The sequence below is a fragment of the Eschrichtius robustus genome, chromosome 4, assembly GCF_028021215.1.
Source record: "Eschrichtius robustus isolate mEscRob2 chromosome 4, mEscRob2.pri, whole genome shotgun sequence".
NCBI classification, from domain to species: Eukaryota; Metazoa; Chordata; class Mammalia; order Artiodactyla; family Eschrichtiidae; genus Eschrichtius; species Eschrichtius robustus.
This window is the reverse complement of record NC_090827.1, coordinates 80219121-80246127: the sequence shown is the minus strand read 5'-3', so window position 1 is coordinate 80246127 and position 27007 is coordinate 80219121. Positions and strand designations below refer to the sequence as shown.

The 27007-nt window shown below is 40.9% G+C and overlaps 1 protein-coding gene across 1 annotated transcript; it reads right to left on the bottom strand.

The window, feature by feature from the left end:
• Nucleotides 1-889: 889 nt before the first annotated feature.
• OCIAD2 (OCIA domain containing 2) lies at nucleotides 890-25808 on the bottom strand. Its single transcript, XM_068542994.1, has 7 exons — nucleotides 25722-25808; nucleotides 15499-15627; nucleotides 11345-11441; nucleotides 9720-9773; nucleotides 6179-6226; nucleotides 5094-5211; nucleotides 890-3456 (listed from the first exon to the last, which is right to left on the bottom strand). The coding sequence occupies exons 2-7, from the start codon at nucleotides 15562-15564 to the stop codon at nucleotides 3405-3407; spliced, it is 435 nt and encodes a 144-aa protein (XP_068399095.1). The 5' UTR covers nucleotides 15565-15627; nucleotides 25722-25808; the 3' UTR covers nucleotides 890-3404.
• Nucleotides 25809-27007: the final 1199 nt, after the last annotated feature.

Sequence of the window (27007 nt, the reverse complement as noted above, 5' to 3'; positions counted from 1 at the left end):
CTCCCACAGACCTTTCTGAAGAGGTTAGCTTCTGGGCAGGGTACTGTGTTGCATGTGGAGTAGCAGGGGGCCTTCCCCTGGAAGTACACATGTAGGTCCCGAAACTCACCTGCCCAGACAACAAAGGCGATTTCCACAGTCAGGGAGAGGTTGGGTTGGATCTCAAGCCACAAACTGGTGATGAGAATATAAGCTTCAGGGAGACGGAATTTTGTTGGTTGTGTTCACTGTTACATTCCCAGGACCTAGGACAGGGCCTGGCACAGAGTGGGCACTCAATTGTTGAACATTTAAACCAGGACATGTCACACAAAAACCTGCACTTGTTTGTTTTGAAAAATTGGAAGATTTGACAACAGTGGGCCCACATATTTGTGTGTGTGGAAGTGAGGAATACCCTGGTGTTTAATATGCCACTGGTACAGCTTCACTCAGTTACACTGTCTGGTCCTGGACTCTGCAGCCTCTGGGTTAATCACTGAAATCTCTACCAACTCTAAATGTCTATGAAATCAAATTCTGTAGTTGAAATTTGGGTGCAGAGTTCCACAGTGGAAAATTTTTCTGTTGATTAACAAATTGCATTATTTGAATATCAAGAAAATTACCTACAATGACATTTTCATTACTTAATCAAGTCATTCAATATAAATATTATCACTGTCATAATGTTAACAGAAAATAGAAAAATTATTCTGACAGCATGGGAAGAGAATGTCTTTGCTTAAAGGAGGATTTTAAAAATATATTAGCATCATATACATTATGTCATTATATATAGTTACACATAGATAATATATAACATATATTGGAAATTCTGATCTATTTTGGTAAATGAATCAGACATAAAAGGATTTTGCTACTATTTTTTTAAATTGTGAACTGTGTATTTCATGCAGAATATAGTGTTAAGTCCAGCAATAACTTTTGAACTCCAGGATCACAGAGAAGCAAAATTTAGAAACAAATGTTCACCTTAGCTAACAGTGGGGGGAACGTTTGAGCAATGTCTCAGAATTTAAAATATCTTGACAGAATCCTTTCCAGTCATCCATTCATATGTAACCCAAGACAGAAACACACTTCTGGCATCACTGGAGTGTCACATGGAATTAAAATAAACCACTTCGATGTTGTTTTCTGGTTGGATAAGGATCATCCTTACTCTTATTAGTGCCATTCTCCACTGTCAAGAACATTTTACAATGTTGTAAAGTAAAAATGCAGGTAAAGTTAATGCAGGTAATGTACTAGGTAAAGTACAAATGCAGGACAAGGCTTATTTTAGATATCCAGTTTGTCTCTTCTTATAGGTACATCCAGGGATAAAGTATCTAAACGTTACACTTTAAATTCCATTAACCAAATGTAAAATAATAGAATATTTTCCATTTTCTTCATTTTTGAACATCAGTCCAACAAGGAATAAGGAAAGTTTTGCCAATGAAGTTGGTTAGACATCCAACATTTACCGTGTAGTCTCATCAGTTCTTTCTTTTATGCAAGTTTATCTACAACTTTTTCTTTGCCAAGGTTTTCTTTTTTTTTTTTTTTTTTTATCATGAAAGTACTGCTTTTATAAACTTATGACCACCTTGGGGATGGGGGTTGGTAACTGCTAAATGCTAACAGACAAGTAGATGCCACTCCTTTAACATGTCTTCCTGGAAAAACAGACATTCTGCCTCAGATACCTGCTTCCTAATATATACAACAGATAATGCAGCAAAATATTCAAGATTTCTTGGGTGACCTTCCAGGTTTTTTTCCTTGACTGATTTTCTTTCGCACTAAGATCACTGCGATAAAACTGCTTTAATAGAAACGTATCCACTTAGGAAGATCAGAGAGCCCAAACCATAAACCCAATTGGAGTCAGAATGACTATGAAGATGTCAGCAGTTAAAAACAATGTTCCCTTTTAACAATAATAGATTCATCTTTCCCCACTACCCCAAGATGGGTTTTAACATTGACTTGCTGTGCTTATCAATGTGAAAATGTTCTGATCCCTGGGAAATCATCTTCTGGAACGCAGGAAATAAAAGTACCCAATTCTGAATTTCTGCAATAGCTGAGATAACACAGAGTCACCAGTTGCTAGTTGTTGGAGCCAGAAGTTAAACTGCATCCAGGAAGCTAGGATATTGGCTCTGCGTTCTGATTTACAGAAATAGAACTTTATCGACAGGAAAACACCAGGATATGTAATATAAAAAGAGACTTGGTCAAAATTACTCCATTTCATACACATAATGTTCATGTAAAAATAAAAACTTCCAAATATTTTTGATACAGAAAATAAAATATATATCAAGCATTAACTTTCAATGAGGTTTCCCTTTTTACCTCCTCGGTACAGCTTTCAAGATGTAAGTAAAATGCAAACGAGTACACACACACCCCCGGTATATAAATGGTGACACATATATAAAGTATTTTCCTGAGAAAATGCAAAGATGCAAGAGAAGTTTTCATGTAGGGCTCAGACAATCTGTCATAAAGACAAAAGGTCTCCAGTGGAAGAGTTTGTTTTCATGCAAAAAACCTGGCAGGAGAAGAGGAATGCAACTCTTGGGGTTGGATTGGCAGCCTCTGAGCTCCCTGAAAGCCCTGAAGTTTATCATTCTCTGAATTAATTCTTCCAGTGAGTCCTCCCAGAATTACGTAAACTGTTCCTGAGGGACATTTTGGGAAGTTGTGTTTATTCTTTTAGGCCACCAGCAGAATATAAAAGAACGCAGTTCTTGAGAGCTGACCATGAGCATGTAACCATTAGCTAAGCAAGGTACCTAAAACAATGGGCTTTTCTAAAACTTCACCATACCGAGGAGACATAAAAGTCACCAAGGTCATCAAAAGGACAGTTGATTCGTATTGTGACTCTTTAAAATGAAATATTTTTCATTAAAAAATCTTGGCCCCTACATTTTAGAAAGCACTTCCCATAGTCACAGTCTTTCTTGCCCTGTATTTCTACCTCCATACATACACACTGGGGCATGATTCCCAAGTTCCTCAACATGCATTCCTATCCTCCATCAGGGATCTTAAAACCCTGAACAAAAGCAGAGTGAAAGAATGGATGGGGGTGAATCAGAGAAGACTCTAAATTCTTTTATTTAGCTGTAAGCAAGTAAGAATGCAACAGAATTTCTTTTGGTGTATGAATGCTCCCAACATGTTCTTAAACAACAGAAAAACATGGAATGCTCAATTCAATGGAGAATCAACCGCGAAAGCATTTCAATAGAGTGAGAGAATCACCATGTTTCTGTTCTACTATAGGTAAATTATTTTAAAGTACATTTGACATTTTAAAGGTGTACAAATTCAGATGTTTTTAGAAACTTCAAAACCCACAGACACAGAGTTTAGGAAGTCGAAGGCTGTGAACTTCCCTCCTAACTTAATCCATGCTTTGTTTTGCATTCCTCACAGGTAAGCAGGCAGTGCCTAAAATAGAAGCAAAAATGTTGGTTTGTACTTTGACACTGGAAGCTCTAGTCTGAACACAATATTATTTAGAGATTTTTAAAAAAGTTTTAATTGATGTATAGCTAATTTACAACGTTGTGTTAGTTTCTGGTGTACAGCGAAGTGATTCAGTTATATGTATACATACGTTTATATATATTCTTTTTCATATTCTTTTCCATTGTGGTTTATTACAGGATATTGAATATAGTTCCCTGTGTTATACAGTAAGACCTTGTTGTTTATCTATTTTATATATAGTAGTGTGTATCTATGAATCCCAAACTCCCAATTTATCCCCGCCCCCTTTCCCCTTTGGTAACCATAAATTTGTTTTCTATGTCTGTGAGTCTGTTTCTGTTTTGTAAATAAATTCATTTGTATCATATTTTAGATTATTTAGAGGTATTTTCTACACTAAAGTTCTCAAGCCTAATTTTTTTCAGGAATTATCAGAGCTGTTTCTTGGTTTCAGACTCCCCGAATTTCTTCCACAAAAAGGCTAATAATGATTTTCCTGTCCAATGTTGTTTTCACCATGTTGTGCTGCATCTCAAACAGAATCCACTGTGACAAGTAAGGGCTCTTTAGAGAAATGTGTCCCCAACACTAGTCTTATAATACCATGGTAGAAATAGCTATTATTTACTGAGCTCTCACTGAGCGTCATGAACAATCATTTCTATCCCTTACACCATCCCATGAAAAAAATTCTGATCACCATATTATACAAATGAGAAAACTGAAGATTTGAGAGTTTAAGAAACTTGTCCAAGGTCACGCAGCTTAGTAAGTTAGCAGTTAGAACCCCTTTTGATCCCAGCGACTCTAACAGCAGAGGTAATGCCGCTTACTCCAGAGTCCTACTGCTTGTATCCCTTAATGAGAATCATGATTTATATTAATATAGTAAAGGCTCTGAGAAGTCCTGCAGTCAAGAGCCCTGGTTAAATTTGTGTAACCCCGTGACAGTAGAAGCTGTGTCTGCTGATCAAGGCATTCTTTAGAGACTTGTACAATGCTTTGAATATAGTAGGTACTTACTAAATGTTTGGTGAGCAAATGAAATAGGTAACCCAGATAAATCATAATTATTATTGAGGTTGAATAGCAACAACTCAAACTTTGAGTTTTTTTTCAACATATGGATGTTAAAAACTATTTTAATATTGTAAATGGTGAATGATCTTTCATTTACTTTTTAGTAATTATCTTTATTATAATCCCTTAATCAAACAGAGTACAGGGCTTCCCTAGTGGCACAGTGGTTAAGAATCCGCCTGCCAATGCAGGGGACATGGGTTCGAGCCCTGTTCAGGAAGATCCCACATGCCGTGGAGCAACTAAGCCCGTGGGCCGCAACTACTGAGCCCGTGTGCCACAACTACTGAGCCTGTGCTCTAGAGCCCACGAGCCACAACTACTGAGCCCGTGTGCCTAGAGCCCGTGCTCCGCAACAAGAGAAGCCACCACAATGAGAAGCCCGCGCACCGCAACGAAGAGTAGCCCCCGCTTGCCACAACTAGAGAAAGCCCGCGTGCAGCAACAAAGACCCAACACAGCCAAAAATAAATAAATAAATTTATTAAAAAACCCCCCCAAAACAGAGTACAAACCTGTTATGCCCTGGACCAAAACCAGCCCCACGCAGCTGACCTTCAAAGGAATGGAATTTACTCTGGCATACTCTTATGTATGATGCCTTTCCAAGGCCAAATCCCAAGACACCAGCAACTGCAAGAGCAGGTTAGGAAAGATAAATAATTTCAAGGTTTGGAATCTCCTCCATTAATGGTCTTCTAGAACTTTATTAGCAGCAGTAATTCTTATAACAAAAGTACCTTGATGAATCAATGAACAAAAACTCTGGGAATGAAGTTCCCTACTAAAGAGCAGGATTGGGAACTGGAGACTTTTGATCTCCTCAGTTTTGAACTGGAGGTAGAAGGGCCGGGACAGAGCAAGCAAAGGTGATGCCCCAGACATGGGCAGCCAGAGGGAGGCCCAACTGGCAAACAAATCTCTGAGGCCATGGGGAGGGACAGATGTGACTTGGGTTGTGGCTCTAGGTAGCCAAATCCAAATCACTGGGTAGGAGAGCCCCTTAATTTTCTTTATGGATCGGAGTATGGGGAGCTGCAGTTCATCTTGCGTGTCAGGGAGGAAGGTCACGAGGCAGAACCATGGAAGACATTTTCAACCTGCTATTCTTGCTGGGAATGAGGTTTCAGATCATAAACCGGAATACGTCCTCTGTGTCCATAAAAGGTCTATGGATAACCAGTATAAGAAGGTGAAACCCTAAGTTTATGGTAAATGTTCTATTAGAAAGCCCTGATTTAAAAAAACTATTTGTTTGTTATGCCCGTTATAGAAAATATTTGGAAAAGACTGGCCAAAAGAAGGAAATTAAAATCTCTCGTGGCGCTATCATTCAGAGACTCTGCTGTCGATGTCCTCTTTTTATCCTGCCAGGCCCTCCTAGTCCATGCTTTAGAGGGGAGTAAGGTGAAGTCCCTACTGCTCAGCTTTCCATCAGAAAGTGTCGAACGAACTAAAAACTGCAAGGTGGCAAAAAATGGAGACTGGTTTTTCAGAGAGTCAATACAGGCAATTTGGTTAACCTGGACATTCCTATCTCCAGTTGCTATAAACATCTTCTTTTTAAAAAATGAAACTTTTTTTTCCTTCTATGACTTACGTGCAACTTTAGGCAATGATCCAAATCTTGGATTAGCTGCTAAATAACCTAAGAAGTAATGTATAAACACATTATTATTTCATTTTATAACTTATTTAAATTTATAAAGTATGAAGAAGTCTTCAGGGTTTAAGATATACACAGATTCTTAATCTAAAGAGATGATCTTAAAAGAGATAATTCAAATCTTGATTGAATTTAACTCTCAAATAGTAGTCATTTTTGGCAAGTAACAAGTAATGGCTTTAATGTATAGAAAAAGAACATGAAACAGACAATTCATGATGTATTTAAAGATATCAAGGCAAGGTGGAGATAACTTAGTTCTAAGCGATTAGTCACTGCCCCCTCCCCTTTTAAAGTAACTCAACACAGAGTTTCAGTTTAGAGATTCACAGTATATATAATCACAATTTTATTTATTTATTTTTGTTTGTTGTTTTTAAGATTTTTTTAAAATTAATTTTTATTGGAGTATAGTTGCTTATGATCACAATTTTAAAATGAAAGCATTTCCACCTATGGTGGGCAGAATAATGGACGTTCCTACAGATGTTCCCATCCCAATCCCTAGAAACTGTGAATACATTACCTTACACAACAAAAGGGAATTAGAGTGGAAAATGGAATTAAGGTGGCTAATCGTAGGACTTTAAAATAGAGAGATTATCCTGGATTATTTGGGTGGGCCCAATGTAATCACGATGACCCTTGAACGTGGAAAAAGGATTCAGAGACAGAACCAGACAGACGGCAGTATGGGAACTTGGCTCCACATTGCTGGCTCTGCAGACAGAGGAAGGGACCATGTGCCAAAGAATGTGGGTGAGTTCCAGAAGCTAGAAAGGGAAAGGAAGCCCTAGAGCCCCCAGAAAGGAATGCAGCCCTGCTGACACTTTGATTTCAGCTCAGAAACACCCATTTTGGACTTCTGGCCTTCAAGACTGCGAGCTAATAAATTTGTATTGTTTTAAGCCACTATGTTTGTGGAAATTTGTAGAAAAGTAACATACAACCTGGAAAAATATATTTGTACAGGGCTTCCCTGGTGGCTCAGTGGTTAAGAATCCGCCTGCCAATGCAGGGGACACGGGTTCGAGCCCTGATCCAGGAAGATCCCACATGCTGCGGAGCAACTAGGACTGTGCACCACAGCTACTGAGCCTGCGCTCTAGAGACCGTGAGCCACAACTACTGAGCCCGCACGCCTAGAGCCCGTGCTCCGCAACAAGAGAAGCCACCACAATGAGAAGCCCGTGCACCGCAGCGAAGAGTAGCCCCCACTCTCTGCAACTAGAGAAAGCCCGCGTGCAGCAACGAAGACCCAATGCAGACAAAAATAAATAAATAAATAAATAATGTTAGAAAAGAGAAAATCAAAATAAAGTAAAATAAAAATTTTAAAAAATATATATTTGTACAGATGTAAGACATGGTAGATTTTGAGCAAGTAGTTTAATATTCATAAAACATAATCCCTATATATAGATGTCATGGCCATATTTTTCTTTGTGTCAAAAATGTTCTGAAAAAGGCTTATTACTGACTAATATATTTCCACAAAAAGACTATCTTCAAGTTATAAAAATGAAATCATATTTAATAAATCAACTTTAAAGACAACAATAATGCTGACTGAAATGAGATTCTTCTAGATATATGACGTGGTCTTTCAGACCCCAGAAAGAGCTGAACATCTTCCCTCATGTTTGCTGGGTACAAGTACTCTCTAAAATCCTAGTAATCAGCAGTGTTCAGTATAATGGGCTTCCACAGGGTCAGGTGCCTTCTTGCTGTCTGGGGACTAAGCAATGCTATATAGGTTCTCTGGTTGGATGGAGCCGCGGGGAAAGAAGAGAGCAAGGAAGGACGAACAGAGGGGAACAATGGACAGTGCTAAGAGGCACGGAGAGGGTATGTGGGCGATGCAGGGCGGCCGCCAGTCCTCATGATCTGCTGCGCACGGGTGCCCCGCCTGAGGCAGGTGCAGCCTCTCTCCAGGACAAAGGGCTTGGTGTTCAGAGCTTGGGTGAATTTCAGCTCCAATTACCTCTTCCCTGGAGCACCCTTGTGCAGGGAAGTATCTGTCTAACCATATACCAAGGCCCTGGGAGACACAGGGACTCTGGTACAGAGACAGGCACTACCACAGTTTCCTGGGGCTGCCGTAACACATTACTACAAACTCAGTGGTTTAAAACAACACAGGTTTGGGACTTCCCTGGCGGTCCAGTAGTTAAGACTCTACGCTTCCACTGCAGGGGGCACGGGTTTGATCCCTGGTCAGGGAACTAAGACCCCATGTAGCGTGGCCAAAAACAAAAACAAAAAAACCCACACAAATTTAATACATTACAGTTCTGGAGGTCAGAAGCTCAAAATGGGTCTCACTGGGTGTTTTTTTTTTTTGTTAAAGTATTTGTTTATTTATTTATTTATGGCTGTGTTGGGTCTTCGTTTCTGTGCGAGGGCTTCCTCTAGTTGTGGCAAGCGGGGGCCACTCTTCATCGCAGTGCGCGGGCCTCTCACTATCGCGGCCTCTCTTGTTGCGGAGCACAGGCTCCAGACGCGCAGGCTCAGTAATTGTGGCTCACGGGCCCAGTTGCTCCGCGGCATGTGGGATCTTCCCAGACCAGGGCTCGAACCCGTGTCCCCTGCATTGGCAGGCAGATTCTCAACCACTGCGCCACCAGGGAAACCCTCACTGGGTGTTTTAGTCCATTCGAGCTGCTATAACAAAATACCACAGATTCGGTGGCTTATAAACAGCAGACATTTATTTCTCACTGTTCTGGATGCTGGAAGTCCAAGATCAGAGTGCTGGCATGGTCGACTTCTCATTGTATCCTCACATGGTGGAAGGCGCCAGGGCCCTCTGTGGGGTCTCTTTTGTAAGAGCACTAACCCCCTTCATGAGGGCTCCACCCTCATGACCTAATCACCTGCAAAGGCCCCACCCCTAACAGCATCACCTTGGGCTTTAGAATTCCAATATATGAATTTGGGGTGGGCAAGGGAATACAAATATTCAGACCATAGTACAGGGCTACATCAAGGCATCAGCAGAGCTGCAAGCCCTTCTGGAGGCTCCAAGGTTTCTTCCTTTCCAGCTTCTGGAGGCCACTCATTGCTTGACTCATGGCCCCTTCCTCCATCTTCAAACTCAGGAATGTTGAGCTGAGTCTTTCTCAGGCTGCCATCTCTCTGGTTCTGTCTTCTGATCCACTGTCACATTCAAGGACCCTTTTGATTATATTGGGCCCATCTGGATAGTCCAGAATAATCTCCCTATTTTTAAGGTCAGCTGATTATTGACCTTAATTCCAACTGCAAATTTAATTTCTCTTTGTCACGGTCACTCATTCCGGGAAATAGGACATCTATGGGAGGGAGAGCTGGGGACGTAGGCTAGAAACAGGCAAAAGCCTGCATAAATAAATCTTTCACCAAAAAATAAATGCCAAGTACCAAACACCGCCAGGAGGACCACAGAAAACTGGATTCTCTTCATTTAAACTATGTACCAAATACTGAATCTTACCATGGTGGACCAGTCCTTGGGTGACAAGCATGCTTACAAGAGAAAAAGGCAGAGCTGTAAAACAAAAACACCCTTCAATATTGGTATTTTAAAACTTGGCACCTCACCTGGAGGAATGAGGGAGAATTACTCTGAGTGTTTTCTCTTCCTGCTTTGGCAGTGAGATTTTAGTCATTTTTTATTTTACCAATTTGACAGATATTAAGCACCGCAAGGAGCATTTTCTTGGGGTCTGCCCCAGGCACTCAACCTAATGCACAGCATTAACGTGACAAAACCTAGACCCCCTACCACTCCGTCTCTGAGACCCACCACGCACCGGATTCTGATCACTACATACAACACAGGCATCTTCATGTGTGTGCGCTGAGCTGCTGAATTTGGGAGTTTCCATTCACTATATATTTTGAAATTTTCAATCCTGCATGACAGTTAAAAAAAGAGGACAGTAAACTGCACACCCTACCTACTATAGTTCCCTGCTTTTGTCTTTTATGACATTTTGTCACACAATTTGGATACGTTTATTTTCTGAAGATTACTACATTCGAGGTAAACAGATGTTTACAGATGATTTTTATCTCTAAACAGGCAAGTTAGTCCAGAAAAGGCAGTTTCTAGTTCTGTCAAAATGTGTCAGATGACTTCTTCCCAAAGCACAGAGAAGTGATAAAAAAAAATTGGTTGCTATTTGATTTGTCTTGGTTGCTAGCTCTTCCTAGTAACCAAGACAAATCAGATAGCAACAATTTTTCCACTCAGAGCTATCTACCTGATGGTAGGCAAATGGGTCATACTGAAATGTTAATCTACTAAGGCTTAAATAAATTACTCACTCATAAGTTGTCAGAAAATTTCTAGCAGCACAAGCAATAATCAGTAATGCACAGTAAACATCAACTTCTAAGGAGTGTTACTTCCAAAAACAACTGATACTGGATTTGAATGATTTAAGAAATCAAAATGAGCATTTCAAAGTAAAATTATCCCTGTGCCAGCAATATTGGGACTATATCTATAGGCTCTATTATGACATTTTCAAGTGACAAGTCACGAATTTTAAAAATTAAACGGGACCTTAATGCATAGCCTCAGTTCACACCCTTGTCTCATATAAAGCAGGCCCAGAAAGAGGAAGAGACTTGGCAGAAAAGGTTACTTCAAGACATCGTAAGGGAAGTATTAACAGAATGCTGCCACTCTTCATTCATTCCACGAATATTTAATAGGTACTTTTTATTTGTGAAGCAGTGTGCTTGGCTCTGGGAGGGAGAAATGAACCTGAACTTGAAGGTTAGAGCCCAGTGGAATTGAGGAAAGTCTACTCTTTCAAGAAATTCTAAATAACACTCTTGGTATGCGTTCTCGGTCACATGAAAGAAAGTGTTAGGTGTGCATCACTTTTTGCCAAGGGGGGTAAACAGCTCCTAAATCAGATATTATCCCTGCCCTTAAAAGGGTCTCAACATGGATTTAAATTCCAAGCAGCCTCAGATATCAATGTCTTCAGGGAATTATGCAAAGTCCCTGCTCAAAAATAAATCAATACCATAATTCTAATATGATATTAGGCAGTTTATTGCAGCAAATACAGTGTTAACAAAGATTAAGAGGGGTGCAATTACCTCTCTTCCAGAAACTTTCTTCTTGACATTCCCGGATAATCTTTGAAATCTCTGATTTGTGGATGTGCAGTTTTGATTTTGGACAGAACAACAGACTCTGCAAGGAAAGTTACATGATGACTTGACTGAAATCATCAGAAGAGCATCTGCTCTGTCTTCCCTGGAGGAGCGCAAGGAGGTCTCTTCACTCTGGTCACACAGTGTGCGTTCTGTCCCGGCTGCCAGCACTGAGCAATGGCCAGTTTCAGCCAGTGCTTTCCAGCTGTGAACGCTGGATGGACTTAGGCAAGAAAAGAATCACAGTTGGAGAAGCAGAGTGATTCAGTGACTAGTGAGCATGAAGCAGATATCTGGTCAGAATGCATTACTGCTGAGGCCACATTTTCTTTCTTACTTTCAGCCTCTGTCCATGCAGTCCCTGTCCCTGCAATGACACTCACTCCCTTTGTCTACCTGGTCTTCTTAAGACCCAGTTCAAGGTCTCCTCCTGGGTGAAGAGAGAGACTTCCCCTACAGCATAATATTTACACATCTGGGATCACACTCAGAGCGGTATTACAAGTTATCTATTTATAGATCTGTATTCCAATTTACCTATTTATACTTCTATATGCATTTTTAGACTATGAGAAACTATAGTCTAAAAAGCATCAGCAGACTGCTTTTTGTTTTTCTACATACTTTACTTTTTATCTTAACAGTTTTTTTTAAACACATTTATAAATGGTCTGCACAAAATATCTGGGGGAACTATTGACATGGTTGACATTATTTTTATTAGTTCTACAGTACTTTTTTTAATCATGTTGATGTGCTACAATCTGGACTAACTCCCATCTTTTTATTATCCTCCCCTTTTGTAGGTATGTATGTAGTTATTCACTTACTCTCACCCACATTCTCCATCCTCGTTCTCTGCCCATCACCGCCATTCTGGGTGTTTAATGTGGATCTTTTGTTTGTATATATGCTTGCAAAATGTTCATTGCTTTGGGTGCCTGCATTTTTTTAATGCAAATGGCATTGTTTTATACATTTAGTTTTATTTTTTAAAATGTTTTCAACTCAGCTCTACACTTTTAAGATCTATCCATGTTGCTATATTTATCTAGTCCACTGTTTCTAACTGTGGCATGATTCTCCAGGATGCTTCCGAGTCCCCATCACCAAATGTCCCCTTACAGACCCACGTGAGAACACTTTTCAGATATGTATCTAGAAGTAAAATACAGGGCATGCATATTCCCAGTTGAACAAAGTTTTGCGAGAGTGCTCTCCCCAATGGCTGCACCAGCATCCACTCCCATCAGCAGCGTGTGAACATTCCTCTATATGCCTAAGAACCGCATAAGAGCTAGTTAAGCTGGATTCCAAGCAGGTTAGAGTAAAGAAAGGATTTTGTAACACTTGGCATTATCCAGTTTTATAAAATTTAACAGTCTAATAGGTATAAAGCAATATTTTATTGTCTGATAACTAATGTGTTTGAGCATCTCTATGTAGTCTTCAGCCAGACTGTCCTTCTCTGTTGAGGCAATCCCTGCAACTAGACCTCGGTTGTAATCTTTTCTTGTTCAGTGACTCATTAATTTTTTTATTGTGGTAAAATACACTTAACATAATAGTTACCATTTTAACCATTTTATATATTTTTTCATTTTCCCATACACTTTATTTTTTTTTAATTTTATATTGGAACATAGTTGTTTTACAATGTTGTGTTTAACCATTTTAAAGAATACAATTCATGGCATTCAGTATATCTACAATATGTGCAGCCATTACCGCTATCTAGTTCCAGAGCTTTTTCATCACCCCAAAAGGAAATTCCATACCCATTAAGGAGTCTGTCCTCATTCCCTCCTCTCTCCAACTGCCTAGCAACCACTAATCTGCCTTTTGGATTTGCCTATTCTGGATATTTGGTACAAACAATATCATACAGCATGTGACCTTTCGTGGCTGGCTTCTTTTCCTTTGCATAATGTTTTCAAGATTCACCCATGTGGTAACATGTATCTGTGTTTCATTTCTTTTTATGGCTCAATAATATTCCATTGTATGAATATAACACATTTTGTTTCTCCATTCATCCACTGATGGACATTTGGATTGTTTCCACCATTGGCTATTGTGAATAATGCTGCTATGAACATTCCTGCACAAGTTTTTGTTTTCAGCTCTGCTGGGCCATACTGCAACTCTACGTTTAACTTTTTGAGTTTTGCACAGGAGCTGCACCATTTTCTAATCCCACCAACAATGTAAGAGGTTTCCAATTTTTCCACATCCTTGTCAACATTTGTTATCTTCTGTTTTGTTTCTTTTTTTGGCTCCGCCATCCGGCTTACGGGATCTTAGTTCCCCGACCAGGGACTGAACCCATGGACCCACGTGTTTTGTTTCTTTTTTTTAAATTAGCACATTAAATGTTTTTAATATAAATTATTCAATTTATTTAAACTAAATAAACTAAATTGTTTCTGTTTTTGACTGTGGTCATGCTAGTGATTGTGAAATGGTGGTTTTAATTTGTATTTCCTTAATGACTAATAACATTGAGCATCTTTTCATCTGAATATTGGCTATTTATATATCTTCTTTGGAGAAACACCTATTCAAGCCCTTTGCTCATTTTTCAATTGGGCTGTCTTTTTGTTATTGAGTTGTAAGAGCTTTTTATATATTCTGGATACTAGACCCTTATCAGATATATGATCTGTAAATAAATTTTCCCTTTCTGTGGGTGGTTCATTTGTTTTTTAGAAACAAATTTTATTTAATTTTTTCCTTAAGTCACACTGCTATTTCCTTGTTTGTGAATTACTTATGTAGGTCCTCTGCCATTCATCTCTTGGAGTTTTAGTGTTTTTCTTGTTGAGGTGCAGTTCCATGGGTTTTGAAGTTCACCTTGCTGATTTTGCAAATGTTCTTTTTTGACTCTTTGTTTGTAGTAGATGTCAATGTGGATGGTGATCACTATTTCCTGAGCACTTGCGCACAGGCCAGGCACTGTGCCAAGCACTTTACGTGCATGATAGTGACAGGCAAGGATCCTGTGGCACCTGTGCCTTCAGAGCTCTACAAACAGCCCAAGCAGGCAACCTCCCTCTTCTTCCTCTACAACTCCCCATAGCACAGCGCACGGAAGTGGTGGTCAGGGTGAGTCACAGTGACCAGGGAAGAAGCTGTTCTCACACACCACTTACGTTAGCTCAGCAAGCACTCCTCCTTATCCCAGTGTAAATATTTTTTCTTGGTTCTGCCTGTGGCTGCGGCAGAAATAAGCAACACCTCCCTCCCTCTCCTCCCGCAACACACACACACATACACACATCCATGGTCAGGGACCCCCAACTATCACAACTGCTCTGAGTCCTGCAGTCAAGACTGAAGCTCCTGGAGTGTCCCCAGGGAGCTCTGGCGATCCTTTTCGGTAGAACCATAAATGTTTTATGGCTCTCCATTTCACAGAGGCAACTCGGGTGTCTAAATTCCTTATGATGTGATATCATTTGTCTATTTGCCTCTCCTAAACTTTGCTTCTTAAATATCATCTCCTCCATAACCCATTTTTAGCTTGAAAAAGTTGACTCCAGAGAACATGAACTCTATTAATCCATCACAATACTTTCTCTTTTCTTCACTTATGTGTCCCCGAAACAAACAGTATTCATTCTCAAGAAGTTGAAAAACTGTGTCCCTGTTAACACTGGGGTTCTCAATCTGATGGCTAATTTAGTAGTTAAGGACTCTGCCATCCCAAACAGGAACACCTGTCAGCAGCATATCCTTAGTATGATTAGCCTTGATAACAGAAATGAAAAAACATGCATCCTGTAGCATTCTGTTAGATTCTATTAAGAGTTTTGTTCTGGTAAAGGAAACCTCTTCAGTCACTGACAACCTATGGAAGAGTTAGTTAAGCTGAATTCTAAACAGGGAAGAGTAAAGAAAGGATTTTGTAAATAACTTAAAAGGCTCCCTTTCAAGGCAGCCAAAAACACACTTTCCTTCCCCATTCTATTTTCCCTGAACCCATCCTACAAAGTGCCAGACTGAAAAAACTAAGATGACTGATCAAGGATGAGGTTTAAGGGAAGTCCTGTATGATATTCCTCTTCAGATGGCAGACTTTCAATTTAGAAATATACCTGCTTGCTTGGTGCTGGCAAATGGGGACCTTTATCTTGGTTTTCATGCGTAGACACTGAAGCCATGATGACTTTGTCTTTGCTTCTCTTCTAGTTGAGTGGACTCAGCTTCCTCATTTGACCCAATGTCTAAGGAAAGTAGAAGAGAGTCACCATGCCGTGACTGAACATTTATGTCAACCATAAAAACACCCTTAGGATCAACTCCCCTATTTGGCGAACTTATTTTCATTTTGTCATTAACCTTCATCTCCAACCACCTGCAAACTCACTTTCTAATGCTCCTCCTCTACCAACACACGCACATTAACTGACTAATGGTGACAGATCAGAGGAAGAGTGGAGTGAGATGTCACATGAGGCACAGTGAAATGTTTTATGACCTATAAATTGTCCTCAAAAAATTTCAATTCATTACAAGGTCATTAGCTACACAAATATTTACTGTCTATTATGTGCCAGGCCAAGGGATACAAAGGATAGGACAAAATCAGTGCTAAAGGAACTCACAGGGGAAGACAGACAAGTCAGCAGTTACATAACATGCAAAGGGCTTCCCTAGAGGCATGCACATGGTGCTAAGGAAGAAAGGCTTGTTCTCTCTGGTCAGGTCTGAAGACACCAAAGACCAAGACTCTTGAACTTTCAAGAGGGTCTGTGGGGCTGCTGGAACATCACGCTGGCCTCTGCTACCACAGGCTCACCCCGCATTCCGTACCCCTCCCTCCCCCCGGCCTGAGTGAGCCAGAGCCCCCTAATCAACTGCTCCTTTAACCCCATCCTGTCTGAGAGAAGAACAGATGCCCTCAGGCGACCTACATGCAGAGGCAGGGCCAAATCCAAAGCTTAACCCCAGGAGCTGTGTGAACAAAGAAGAGAAAGAGAAATCTCTCCCAGCAGCCTCAGGAGCAGCGGATTAAATCTCCACAGTCAACGTGATGTACCTTGCATCTGTGGAATACCTGAATAGACAATGAATCATCCTAAATTGAGGCGGTGGACTTTGGGAGCAACTGTAGACTTGGGGTTTGCTTTCTGCATCTAATTTGTCTCTGGTTTTATGTTTATCTTAGTTTAGTATTTAGAGTTTACTATCATTGGAAGATTTGTTTATTGATTTGGTTGCTCTCTTTTCTATTAATATATAGATATATATATTTTTTCCTTTTTCTCTTTTTGTGTGTATGTATATGCTTCTTTGTGTGATTTTGTCTGTATAGATTTGCTTTTACCATTTGTCCTAGGGTTCCGTCTGTAGATTTTTTTTTTTTAGTATAGTTTTTTGTTTTTTTTTTTAAACATCTTTATTGAAGTATAATTGCCTTACAATGGTGTGTTAGCTTCTGCTTTATAACAAAGTGAATCAGTTATACATATACAATATGTTCCCATTTCTCTTCCCTCTTGCATCTCCCTCCCTCCCACCCTCCCCATCCCACCCCTCTAGGTGGTCACAAAGCACCGAGCTGATCTCCCTGTGCTATGCGGCTGCTTCCCACTAGTTATCTATTTTACATTTGGTAGTGTATATATGTCCATGACACTCTCTTACCCTGTCACATCTCACCCCACCCCCTCCCCATATCCTCAAGTCCATTCTCTAGTAGGTCTGTGTCTTTATTCCCGTCTTGCCACTAGGTTCTTCATGGCCTTTTTTTTTTTTTTTTTTTTTCCTTAGATTCCGTATATATGTGTTAGCATACTGTATTTGTTTTTCTCTTTCTGACTTACTTCACTCTGTATGACAGACTCTAACTCCATCCACCTCATTACAAATACCTCCATTTCATTTCTTTTTATGGCTGAGTAATATTCCATTGTATATATGTGCCACATCTTCTTTATCCATTCATCTGTCGATGGACATTTAGGTTGCTTCCATGTCCTGGCTATTGTAAATAGAGCTGCAATGAACATTTTGGTACATGACTCTTTTTGACCTATGGTTTTCTCAGGGTATATGCCCAGTATTGGGATTGCTGGGTCGTATGGTAGTTCTATTTGTAGTTTTTTCAGGAACCTCCATCCTGTTCTCCATAGTGGCTGTATCAATTTACATTCCCACCAACAGTGCAAGAGTGTTCCCTTTCCTCCACACCCTCTCCAGCATTTATTGTTTCTAGATTTTTTGATGATGGCCATTCTGACCGGTGTGAGATGATATCTCATTGTAGTTTTGATTTGCATTTCTCTAATGATTAATGATGTTGAGCATTCTTTCATGTGTCTGTAGGCCATCTGTATATCTTCTTTGGAGAAATGTCTATTTAGGTCTTCTGCCCATTTTTGGATTGGGTTGTTGGTTTTTTTGTTATTGAGCTGCATGAGCTGCTTGTAAATCTTGGAGATTAATCCTTTGTCAGTTGCTTCATTTGCAAATATTTTCTCCCATTCTGATGGTTGTCTTTTGGTCTTGTTTATTTAGTATAGTTTTTAGCGCTTGTTATCATTGGTGGATTTGCATTTTGGTTTGGTTGCTCTCTTCTTCTTTTTTTAAATTACTTTTTTTTTTTAATTTTTAATAATTTTCTTTATTTTTTATTTTAATAACTTTATTTTATTCTTTCTTTCTTTCTTTCTCGCTTTCAATCTTTCTTTCTTTCTCCCTTTTCTTCTGAGCCATGTGGCTGACAGGTGCTCCGGCCGGGTGTCAGGCCTGTGCCTCTGAGGTGGGAGAGCCGAGTTCGGAACATTGGTACACCAGAGACCTCCCGGCTGCACATAATATCAAACGGTGAAAGCTCTCCGAGAGATCTCCATCTCAACGTTAAGACTCAGCTCCACTCAACGACCAGCAAACTACAGTGCTGGACACCCTATGCCAAACAACTAGCAAGACAGGAACATAACCCCACCCATTAGAAGAGACGTTGCCTAAAATCATAATAAGGCCACAGACACCCCAAAACACACCACCAGACGCGGTCCTGTCCACCAGAAAGACAAGACCCAGCCTCATCCATCAGAACACAGGCACCAGTCCCCTCCACCAGGAAGCCTACACAACCCACTGAACCAACCTTACCCACAGGGGGCAGACACAAAAAACAACAGGAACTACGAACCTGCAGCCTGCGAAACGGAGACCCCGAACACAGTAAGTTAAGCAAAATGAGAAGACAGAGAAACACATAGCAGATGAAGGAGCAAGGTAAAAACCCACCAGAACAAACAAATGAAGAGGAAATAGGCATTCTACCTGAAAAAGAATTCAGTGTAGTGATAGTAAAGATCCAAAATCTTGGAAATAGAATGGAGAAAATACAAGAAACGTTTAACAAGGACTTGGAAGAACTAAAGAGCAAACAAACAATGATGAACAACACAATAAATGAAATTTAAAATTCTCTAGAAGGACTCAATAGCAGAATAACTGAGGCAGAAGAATGGATAAGTGACCTGGAAGATAAAATAGTGGAAATAACTACTGCAGAGCAGAATAAAGAAAAAAGAATGAAAAGAATTGAGGACAGTCTTAGAGACCTCTGGGACAACATTAAATGCAACAACATTCGAATTATAGGGGTCCAAGAAGAAGAAGAGAAAAAGAAAGGGACTGAGAAATTCTTGAAGAGGTTATAGTTGAAAACTTCCCAAAATAGTCAATCAAGTCCAGGAAGCACAGAGAGTCCCATACAGGATAAATCCAAGGAGAAACATGCCAAGACACATATTAATCAAACTATCAAAAATTAAATACAAAGAAAAAATATTAAAAGCAGCAAGGGAAAAACAACAAATAACATACAAGGGAATCCCCATAAGGTTAACAGCTGATCGTTCAGCAGAAACTCTGCAAGCCAAAAGGGAGTAGCAGGACATATTTAAAGTGATGAAAGGGAAAAACCTAAACCCAAGATTACACTGCCCAGCAAGGATCTCATGCAGATTCGACAGAGAAATTAAAACATTTACAGAGAAGCAAAAGTTAAGAGAATTCAGCACCACCAAACCAGCTTTACAACAAATGCTAAAGGAACTTCTCTAGGCAGGACACACAAGAGAAGGAAAAGACCTACAATCACAAAACCAAAACAATTGAGAAAATGGTAATAGGAACATACATATCGATAACTACCTTAAATGTAAATGGATTAAATGCTCCAACCAAAAGACATGGATTGGTTGAATGGATACAAAAACAAGACCCATATATATGGTGTCTACAAGAGACCCACTTCAGACCTAGGGACACATACAGACTGAAAGTGAGGGGATGGAAAAACATATTCCACGTAAATGGAAATCAAAAGAAAGCTGAGTAGCAATTCTCGTATCAGACAAAATAGACTTTAAAATAAAGACTATTACAAGAGACAAAGAAGGACACTACATAATGATCAAGGGATCAATCCAAGAAGAAGATATAACAATTGTAAATATTTATGCATCCCACATAGGAGCACCTCAATACATAAGGCAAATGCTAACAGCCATAAAAGGGAAAATCAACAGTAACACAATCATAGTTGGGGACTTTAACACCCCACTTTCACCAATGGACAGATCATCCAAAATGAAAATAAATAAGGAAACACAAGCTTTAAATGATACATTAAACAAGATGGACTTAATTGACATTTATAGGACATTCCATCCAAACACAACAGAATACACTTTCTTCTCAAGTGCTCATGGAACATTCTCCAGGATAGATTATATCTTTGGTCACAAATCAAGCCTTGGTAAATATAAGAAAATTGAAATCATATGAAGTATCTTTTCCGATTACAAGGCTATGAGACTAGATATCAATTAAAGGAAAAAATCTGTAAAAAATACAAACACATGGAGGCTAAACAATACACTGCTTAATAAACAAGAGATCACTGAAGAAATCAAAGAGGAAATCAAAAAATACCTAGAAACAAATGACAATGAAAATACGATGACCTAAAACCTATGGGATGCAGCAAAAGCAGTTCTAAGAGGGAAGTTTATAGCAATACAATCCTACCTCAAGAAACAAGAAACATCTCAAATAAACAACCTAACCTTACACCTAAAGCAATTAGAGAAAGAAGAACAAAAAAACCCCAAAGTTAGCAGAAGGAAAGAAATCCTAAAGGTCAGATAAGAAATAAATGAAAAAGAAATGAAGGAAACGATAGCAAAGATCAATAAAACTACAAGCTGGTTCTTTGAGAAGATAAACAAAATTGATAAAGCATTAGCCAGACTCATCAAGAAAAAAAGGGAGAAGACTCAAATCAATAGAATTAGAAATGAAAAAGGAGAAGTAACAACTGACACTGCAGAAATACAAAGGATCATGAGAGATTACTACAAGCAACTCTATGCCAATAAAATGGACAACCTGGAAGAAATGGACACAGTCTTAGAAAAGCACAACCTTCTGAGACTGAACCAGGAAGAAATAGAAAATATAAACAGACCAATCACAAGCACTGAAATTGAAACTGTGATTAAAATCTTCCAACAAACAAAAGCCCAGGACCAGATGGCTTCACAGGCGAATTCTATCAAACATTTAGAGAAGAGCTAACACCCAACCTTCTCAAACTCTTCCAAAATATAGCAGAGGGAGGAACACTCCCAAACTCATTCTACGAGGCCACCATCACCCTGATACCAAAACCAGACAAAGATGTCACAAAGAAAGAAAACTACAGGCCAATATCACTGATGAACATAGATGCAAAAATCCTCAACAAAATACTAGCAAACAGAATCCAACAGCACATTAAAAGGATCATACACCATGGTCAAGTGGGGTTTATTCCAGGAATGCAAGGATTCTTCAATATACACAAATCAATCAATGTGATACACCATATTAACAAATTGAAGGAGAAAAACCATATGATCATCTCAATAGATGCAGAAAAAGGTTCCGACAAAATTCAACACCCATTCATGATAAAAAACCCCCAAAAACAGGCATAGAGGGAACTTACCGCGACATAATAAAGGCCATATATGGCAAACCCACAGCCAACATCGTTCTCAATGATGAAAAACTGAAACCATTTCCACTAAGATCAGGAACAAGACAAGGTTGCCCACTCTCACCACTATTATTCAACACAGTTTTGGAAGTTTTAGCCACAGCAATCAGAGAAGAAAAAGAAATAAAAAGAAACCAAATCAGAAAAGAAGAAGTAAAGCTGTCACTGTTTGCAGATGACATGATACTATACATAAAGAATCCTAAAGACTCTATCAGAAAACTACTAGAGCTAATCAATGAATTTGGTAAAGTAGCAGGATACAAAATTAATGCACAGAAATCTCTTGCATTCCTATACACTAATGATGAAAAATCTGAAAGAGAAATTAAGGAAACACTCCCATTTACCACTAAAACAAAAAGAATAAAATACCTAGGAATAAACCTACCTAAGGACACAAAAGACCTGTATGCAGAAAACTATAAGACACTGATGAAAGAAATTAAATATGATATGAACAGATGGAGAGATATACCATGTTCTTGGACTGGAAGAATCAACATTGTGAAAATGACTATACTACCCAAAGCAATCTACAGATTCAATGCAATCCCTATCAAACTACCAATGGCATTCTTCACAGAACTAGAACAAAAAATTTCACAATTTGTATGGAAACACAAAAGACCCCAAATAGCCAAAGCAATCTTGAGAAAGAAAAATGGAGCTGGATGAATCAGACTCCCTGACTTCAGACTATACTACAAAGCTACAGTAATCAAGAGAGTATGGTACTGGAACAAAAACAGAAATATAGATCAATGGAACAGGATAGAAAGCCCAGAGATAAACCCATGCACATATGGTCACCTTATCTTTGATAAAGGAGGCAGGAGTATCCAATGGAGAAAAGACAGCCTCTTCAATAAGTGGTGCTGGGAAAACTGGACAGCTACATGTAAAAGAATGAAATTAGAACACTCCCTAACACCATACACAAAAGTGAACTCAGAATGGATTAAAGACCTAAATGTAAGGCCAGACACTATAAAACTCTTAGAGAAAAACATAGGCAGAACACTCTATGACATAAATCACAGCAAGATCTTTTTTGACCCACCTCCTAGAGAAATGGAAATAAAAACAAAAATAAACAAATGGGACTAATGAAACTTAAAAGCTTTTGCACAGCAAAGGAAACCATAAACAAGACAAAAAGACAACCCTCAGAATGGGAGAAAATATTTGCAAACGAAGCAACTGACAAAGGATTAAACTCCAAAATATACAAACAGCTCATGCAGCTCAGTATCAAAAAAAACAACCCAATCAAAAAATGGGCAGAAGACCTAAATAGATATTTCTCCAAAGAAGATATACAGATTGCCAACAAACACATGAAAGGATGCTCAACATCACTAATCATTAGAGAAATGCAAATCAAAAGCACAATGAGGTATCACCTCACACCAGTCAGAATGGCCATCATCAAAAAATCTACAGGGCTTCCCTGGTGGCGAAGTGGTTGAGAATCTGCCTGCCAAAGCAGGGGACACGGGTTCGAGCCCTGGTCTGGAAAGATCCCACATGCCGCGGAGCAACTAGGCCCGTGAGCCACAACTACTGAGCCTGCACGTCTGGAGCCTGTGCTCCGCAACAAGAGAAGCCGCGATAGTGAGAGGCCCGCACATCGCGATGAAGAGTGGCCCCCGCTTGCCGCAACTAGAGAAAGCCCTCGCACAGAAATGAAGACCCAACACAGCCAAAAATAAATAATAAATAAATAATAAATAAATTTAAAAAAAAATCTACAAACAGTAAATGCTGGAGAGGGTGTGGAGAAAAGTGAACCCTCTTGCACTGTTGGTGGGAATGTAAATTGATATAGCCACTATGGAGAACAGTATGAACATTCCTTAAAAAACTAAAAATAGAAGTACCATACGTCCCAGCAATCCCACTACTGGGCATATACCCTGAGAAAACCATAATTCAAAAAGAGTCATGTACCACAATGTTCACTGCAGCTCTCTTCACAATAGCCAGGACATGGAAGCAACCTAAGTGTCCATAGACAGATGAATGGATAAAGAAGATGTGGCACATATATACAATGGAATATTACTCAGCCATAAAAAGAAATGAAATTGAGTTATTTGTAGTGAGGTGGATGGACCTAGAGTCTGTCATACAGAGTGAAGTCAGAAAGAGAAAAACAAATACCGTATGCTAACACATATATATGGAATCTAAAAACAAAAGGTTCTGAAGAAACTAGGGGCAGGACAGGAATAAAGACGCAGAGGTAGAGAATGGACTTGAGGACACAGGGAGGGGGAAGGGTAAGCTGGGATGAAGTGAGAGAGTGGCATGGACATATATACACTACCAAATGTAAAATAGATAGCTAGTGGGAAGCAGCTGCATAGCACAGGGAGATCAGCTCAGTGCTTTGTGACCAGCTGGAAGGGTGGGATAGGGAGGGTGGGAGGGAGGGAGAGATATGGGGATATATGTATATGTATAGCTGATTCACTTTGCTATAAAGCGGAAACTAACACACCATTGTAAAGCAATTATACTCCAATAAAGATGTTAAAAAAAAAAAAAAGAGGGCAGGAGGACCAGTTTGGAAGGTGCTATAATAGCCCAGGCAAGGATGTGAAGAGACCTGAACCAAGACCCTTGTGGGAAGGCTAGAGATGATAAATTTGTATCTGGAAATATTGGATTTGGGTGCCTTGTGGGCATACATTGCAATTAGCCAGTAGGGATTAGAATATTTGAGGATTTGGGTCTGGAGTTACAGATTAGGGGTAGGCTGGAAAGATCAATTTGGGAGTTGCCATCATTGAGATGATAGGTAAAGTAGGAAACATCGATAAAATTGTCTAGAACGAGTACTGGAGAATGTGAACACTGAGGCCAAGGGAATACCAACAAGAGGAAAACAAACAAACAAACAAACAAGCCAAGGAGATGACTGATAAACAATAGCTGACACATAGGGGAGGGCGTTTCTGAAGAAGGATTGTGAATCACTGGTGTCTCAGGGCTGAGAAAAGTGATTTTGCAACAATGGGCATAGTCCAGGTGGACCACGAACGCTACTGCACCGCCTGCCGCGCCAACGGCCACTGCACTCTGCAGATCCGCACTCCATGACAACCACTGATTTCATGCAAAATGAACCTCTCATCATACACAATTCTGTTTCCTACTAAGCTGCCAGAAATACAAGCCAAGCGGACCCGTACGTGTACCAAGTTTCACTTTCAGCACCTAATGTTACTGTAGAGGCAGCGTGATGCCCTAGAGTAGAAAGACCTGCTTTCAGATCCTGACTCTACTCTTTGCTAGCCCTTGCTTTGGGGCAAGTGACTTAAAGTGCCTGTGCCTCAGCTTTCTCACCTGCTAAGTGCAGGTGATGGACCTTGACGGGCTGTTGCAAAGATGAGGGATGAGGTCCATAAGTAGCAGCTCAGCACAAGCACAGAGTGAGTGTGTGAGCAGTAAAGGGCAGCTGTCAGAGCCCTGGGCGCTCTATTTCTTGAGGACCTCCAGGAAGTGTTTGCTGACCTAAGGCCAAATTAGATTATCTTTGCTTAGTTAGGCCATTGCCTCAAATCTGGAAGCAAAGATACCACAACACAGCTTTGGTGGTCAAGTCCCCTCACACCCAGTTAGTCACTGGTCCACATCTAAGCAGGTCTTCTCAGGGTCTCGCCTTCGGGGTGCAGCCCTCACCCCATGCCCAGGTCTGGTTTGGGGTCCCTCTGCTTCTTCCGTTGTTGGCAGGGGCAGGAGTGCTGACAGGTGGGCAGTGGGAGGGAGGCGCTCAGCAGGATCGGGGTGTGTGTGTGTGTGATCGGACCCACAGCCACAGGGGGGGTCACTGCACTTTCTGCTAGGGGAGCGGGGGCGGGGGTTTTGGGGGGGCCCCCCCGGGATCAGCCTGAAGGAATCCGCCGCCATCCCAGGGTCGCGGCTGGAGCCCGGGCCAGCGAGGAGGGGTTGGAAGGGGCGATGCGAGGCCAAGTACCTCCGTCCTGAGGACCCCGAAGTAATGCGGGCAGAGGAGGCCATCCCCTCTCGCCATCCCTTCCGCTGTCACCACACATCCCCCCCCCCCCGCCCCCGGCCAAGGCGGGCTCATCCGCGGGGCTGAGGATCGCCTCGCAGGCCGCGTCTCAGGCGCCCGCCCAGCCGAGCTCGCCTCCCCGCGCGGCCGCCGCTGTAGCCCGGATGCTCCCGCCTCCCCGGCGCCCGCGCCCGCCCCTGGCGACCCCCCGGGGCCCGTGGTCCCCTTACCGCGCTCGCCCCCGGGACCTCGCCTGTGCTCGGTAAGCTTCCCTCTGCATCTTTCTTCCTTTTGCTCCGCCCTCAGCAGCGCACCGCCTCTCGCTTCCTCGCGTGAGTCACTCAGCAAGTGCACCCCACCCCCCATCCTGCTGTCTCCGATGGTGGCCTCACAGCCACACACAACTGCCCAAGCTGAAACCCGGCTGTTGCTACAATCTCCCACCCCACCCCCAAGTCTTGTCCTGACACCTGGTAGATTCTTTTGACTTTCAAATAACTCCTTTCTTCCCAACAAAGACAGCGACAACCATTTATTGAACACCCTCCCTGGGCCAGGAGGCTACATCCTGCAGCCTTGTCTTGTTTTTTCTTTATTTGAGGTGTAATTGACATATAACATTATATTAATTTTAGGTGCGCAACATAACAATTCGATATTTGTATACACTGCAAAATGATCACACAATATGTCAAGTTCACATCTTTCACTATATGTAGTTACCAAAAAATGTCACCCCCCGCCCCAGCCTTGGGATGAGGACTTTTAAAATCTACTTTCTTAGCAACTTTCAAATATGCAATATAGTATTAGTAACTATAGTTGCCATGCTGTGCATTACATCACTGTGACTTACTTATTTTATAATTGGAATTTTGCACCTTTGACCCCCTTCACCCATTTTGCCCATCCTTATGCAATCCTTTCTACAGCTCTTTTTTTTTTTTTTAATTTATTTCTTTTATTTATTTATTTTTGGCTGAGTTGGGTCTTTGTTGCCATGCGCGGGCTTTCTCTAGTTGCGGCAAGCGGGGTCTACTCTTCGTTGCGGTGTGTGGGCTTCTCATTGCCGTGGCTTCTCGTTGCGGAGCACAGGCTCTAGGCATGCGGGCTTCAGTAGTTATAGCGTGTGGGCTCAGTAGTTGCGGCGCACGGGCTTAGTTGCTCCGTGGCATTTGGGATCTTCCCGGACCAGGGCTCGAACCCGTGTTCCCTGCATTGGCAGGTGGATTCTTAACCACTACGCCACCAGGGAGGCCCCTTTCTACAGCTCTTTAGGGTGAGTACTGTTACCTGCATTTTATGGACTAGGCAACTGTGTTGTGCAAGGCCACACTGGGAGCTTGGAGTCAAAGCCTGGTCAACGTGGCTCCCAAGCATTCTCTTTCCGTTGTTCTTTGTCCATGTCCTCCCCGTTCCTGCCACTCCCAACCTCTACACATAGGGGGAGCTGCTGGGTGCTTTTACTACCTGTATCACTCACCCCAACCTCAGCTGCGATTGCTCCCTGACATGC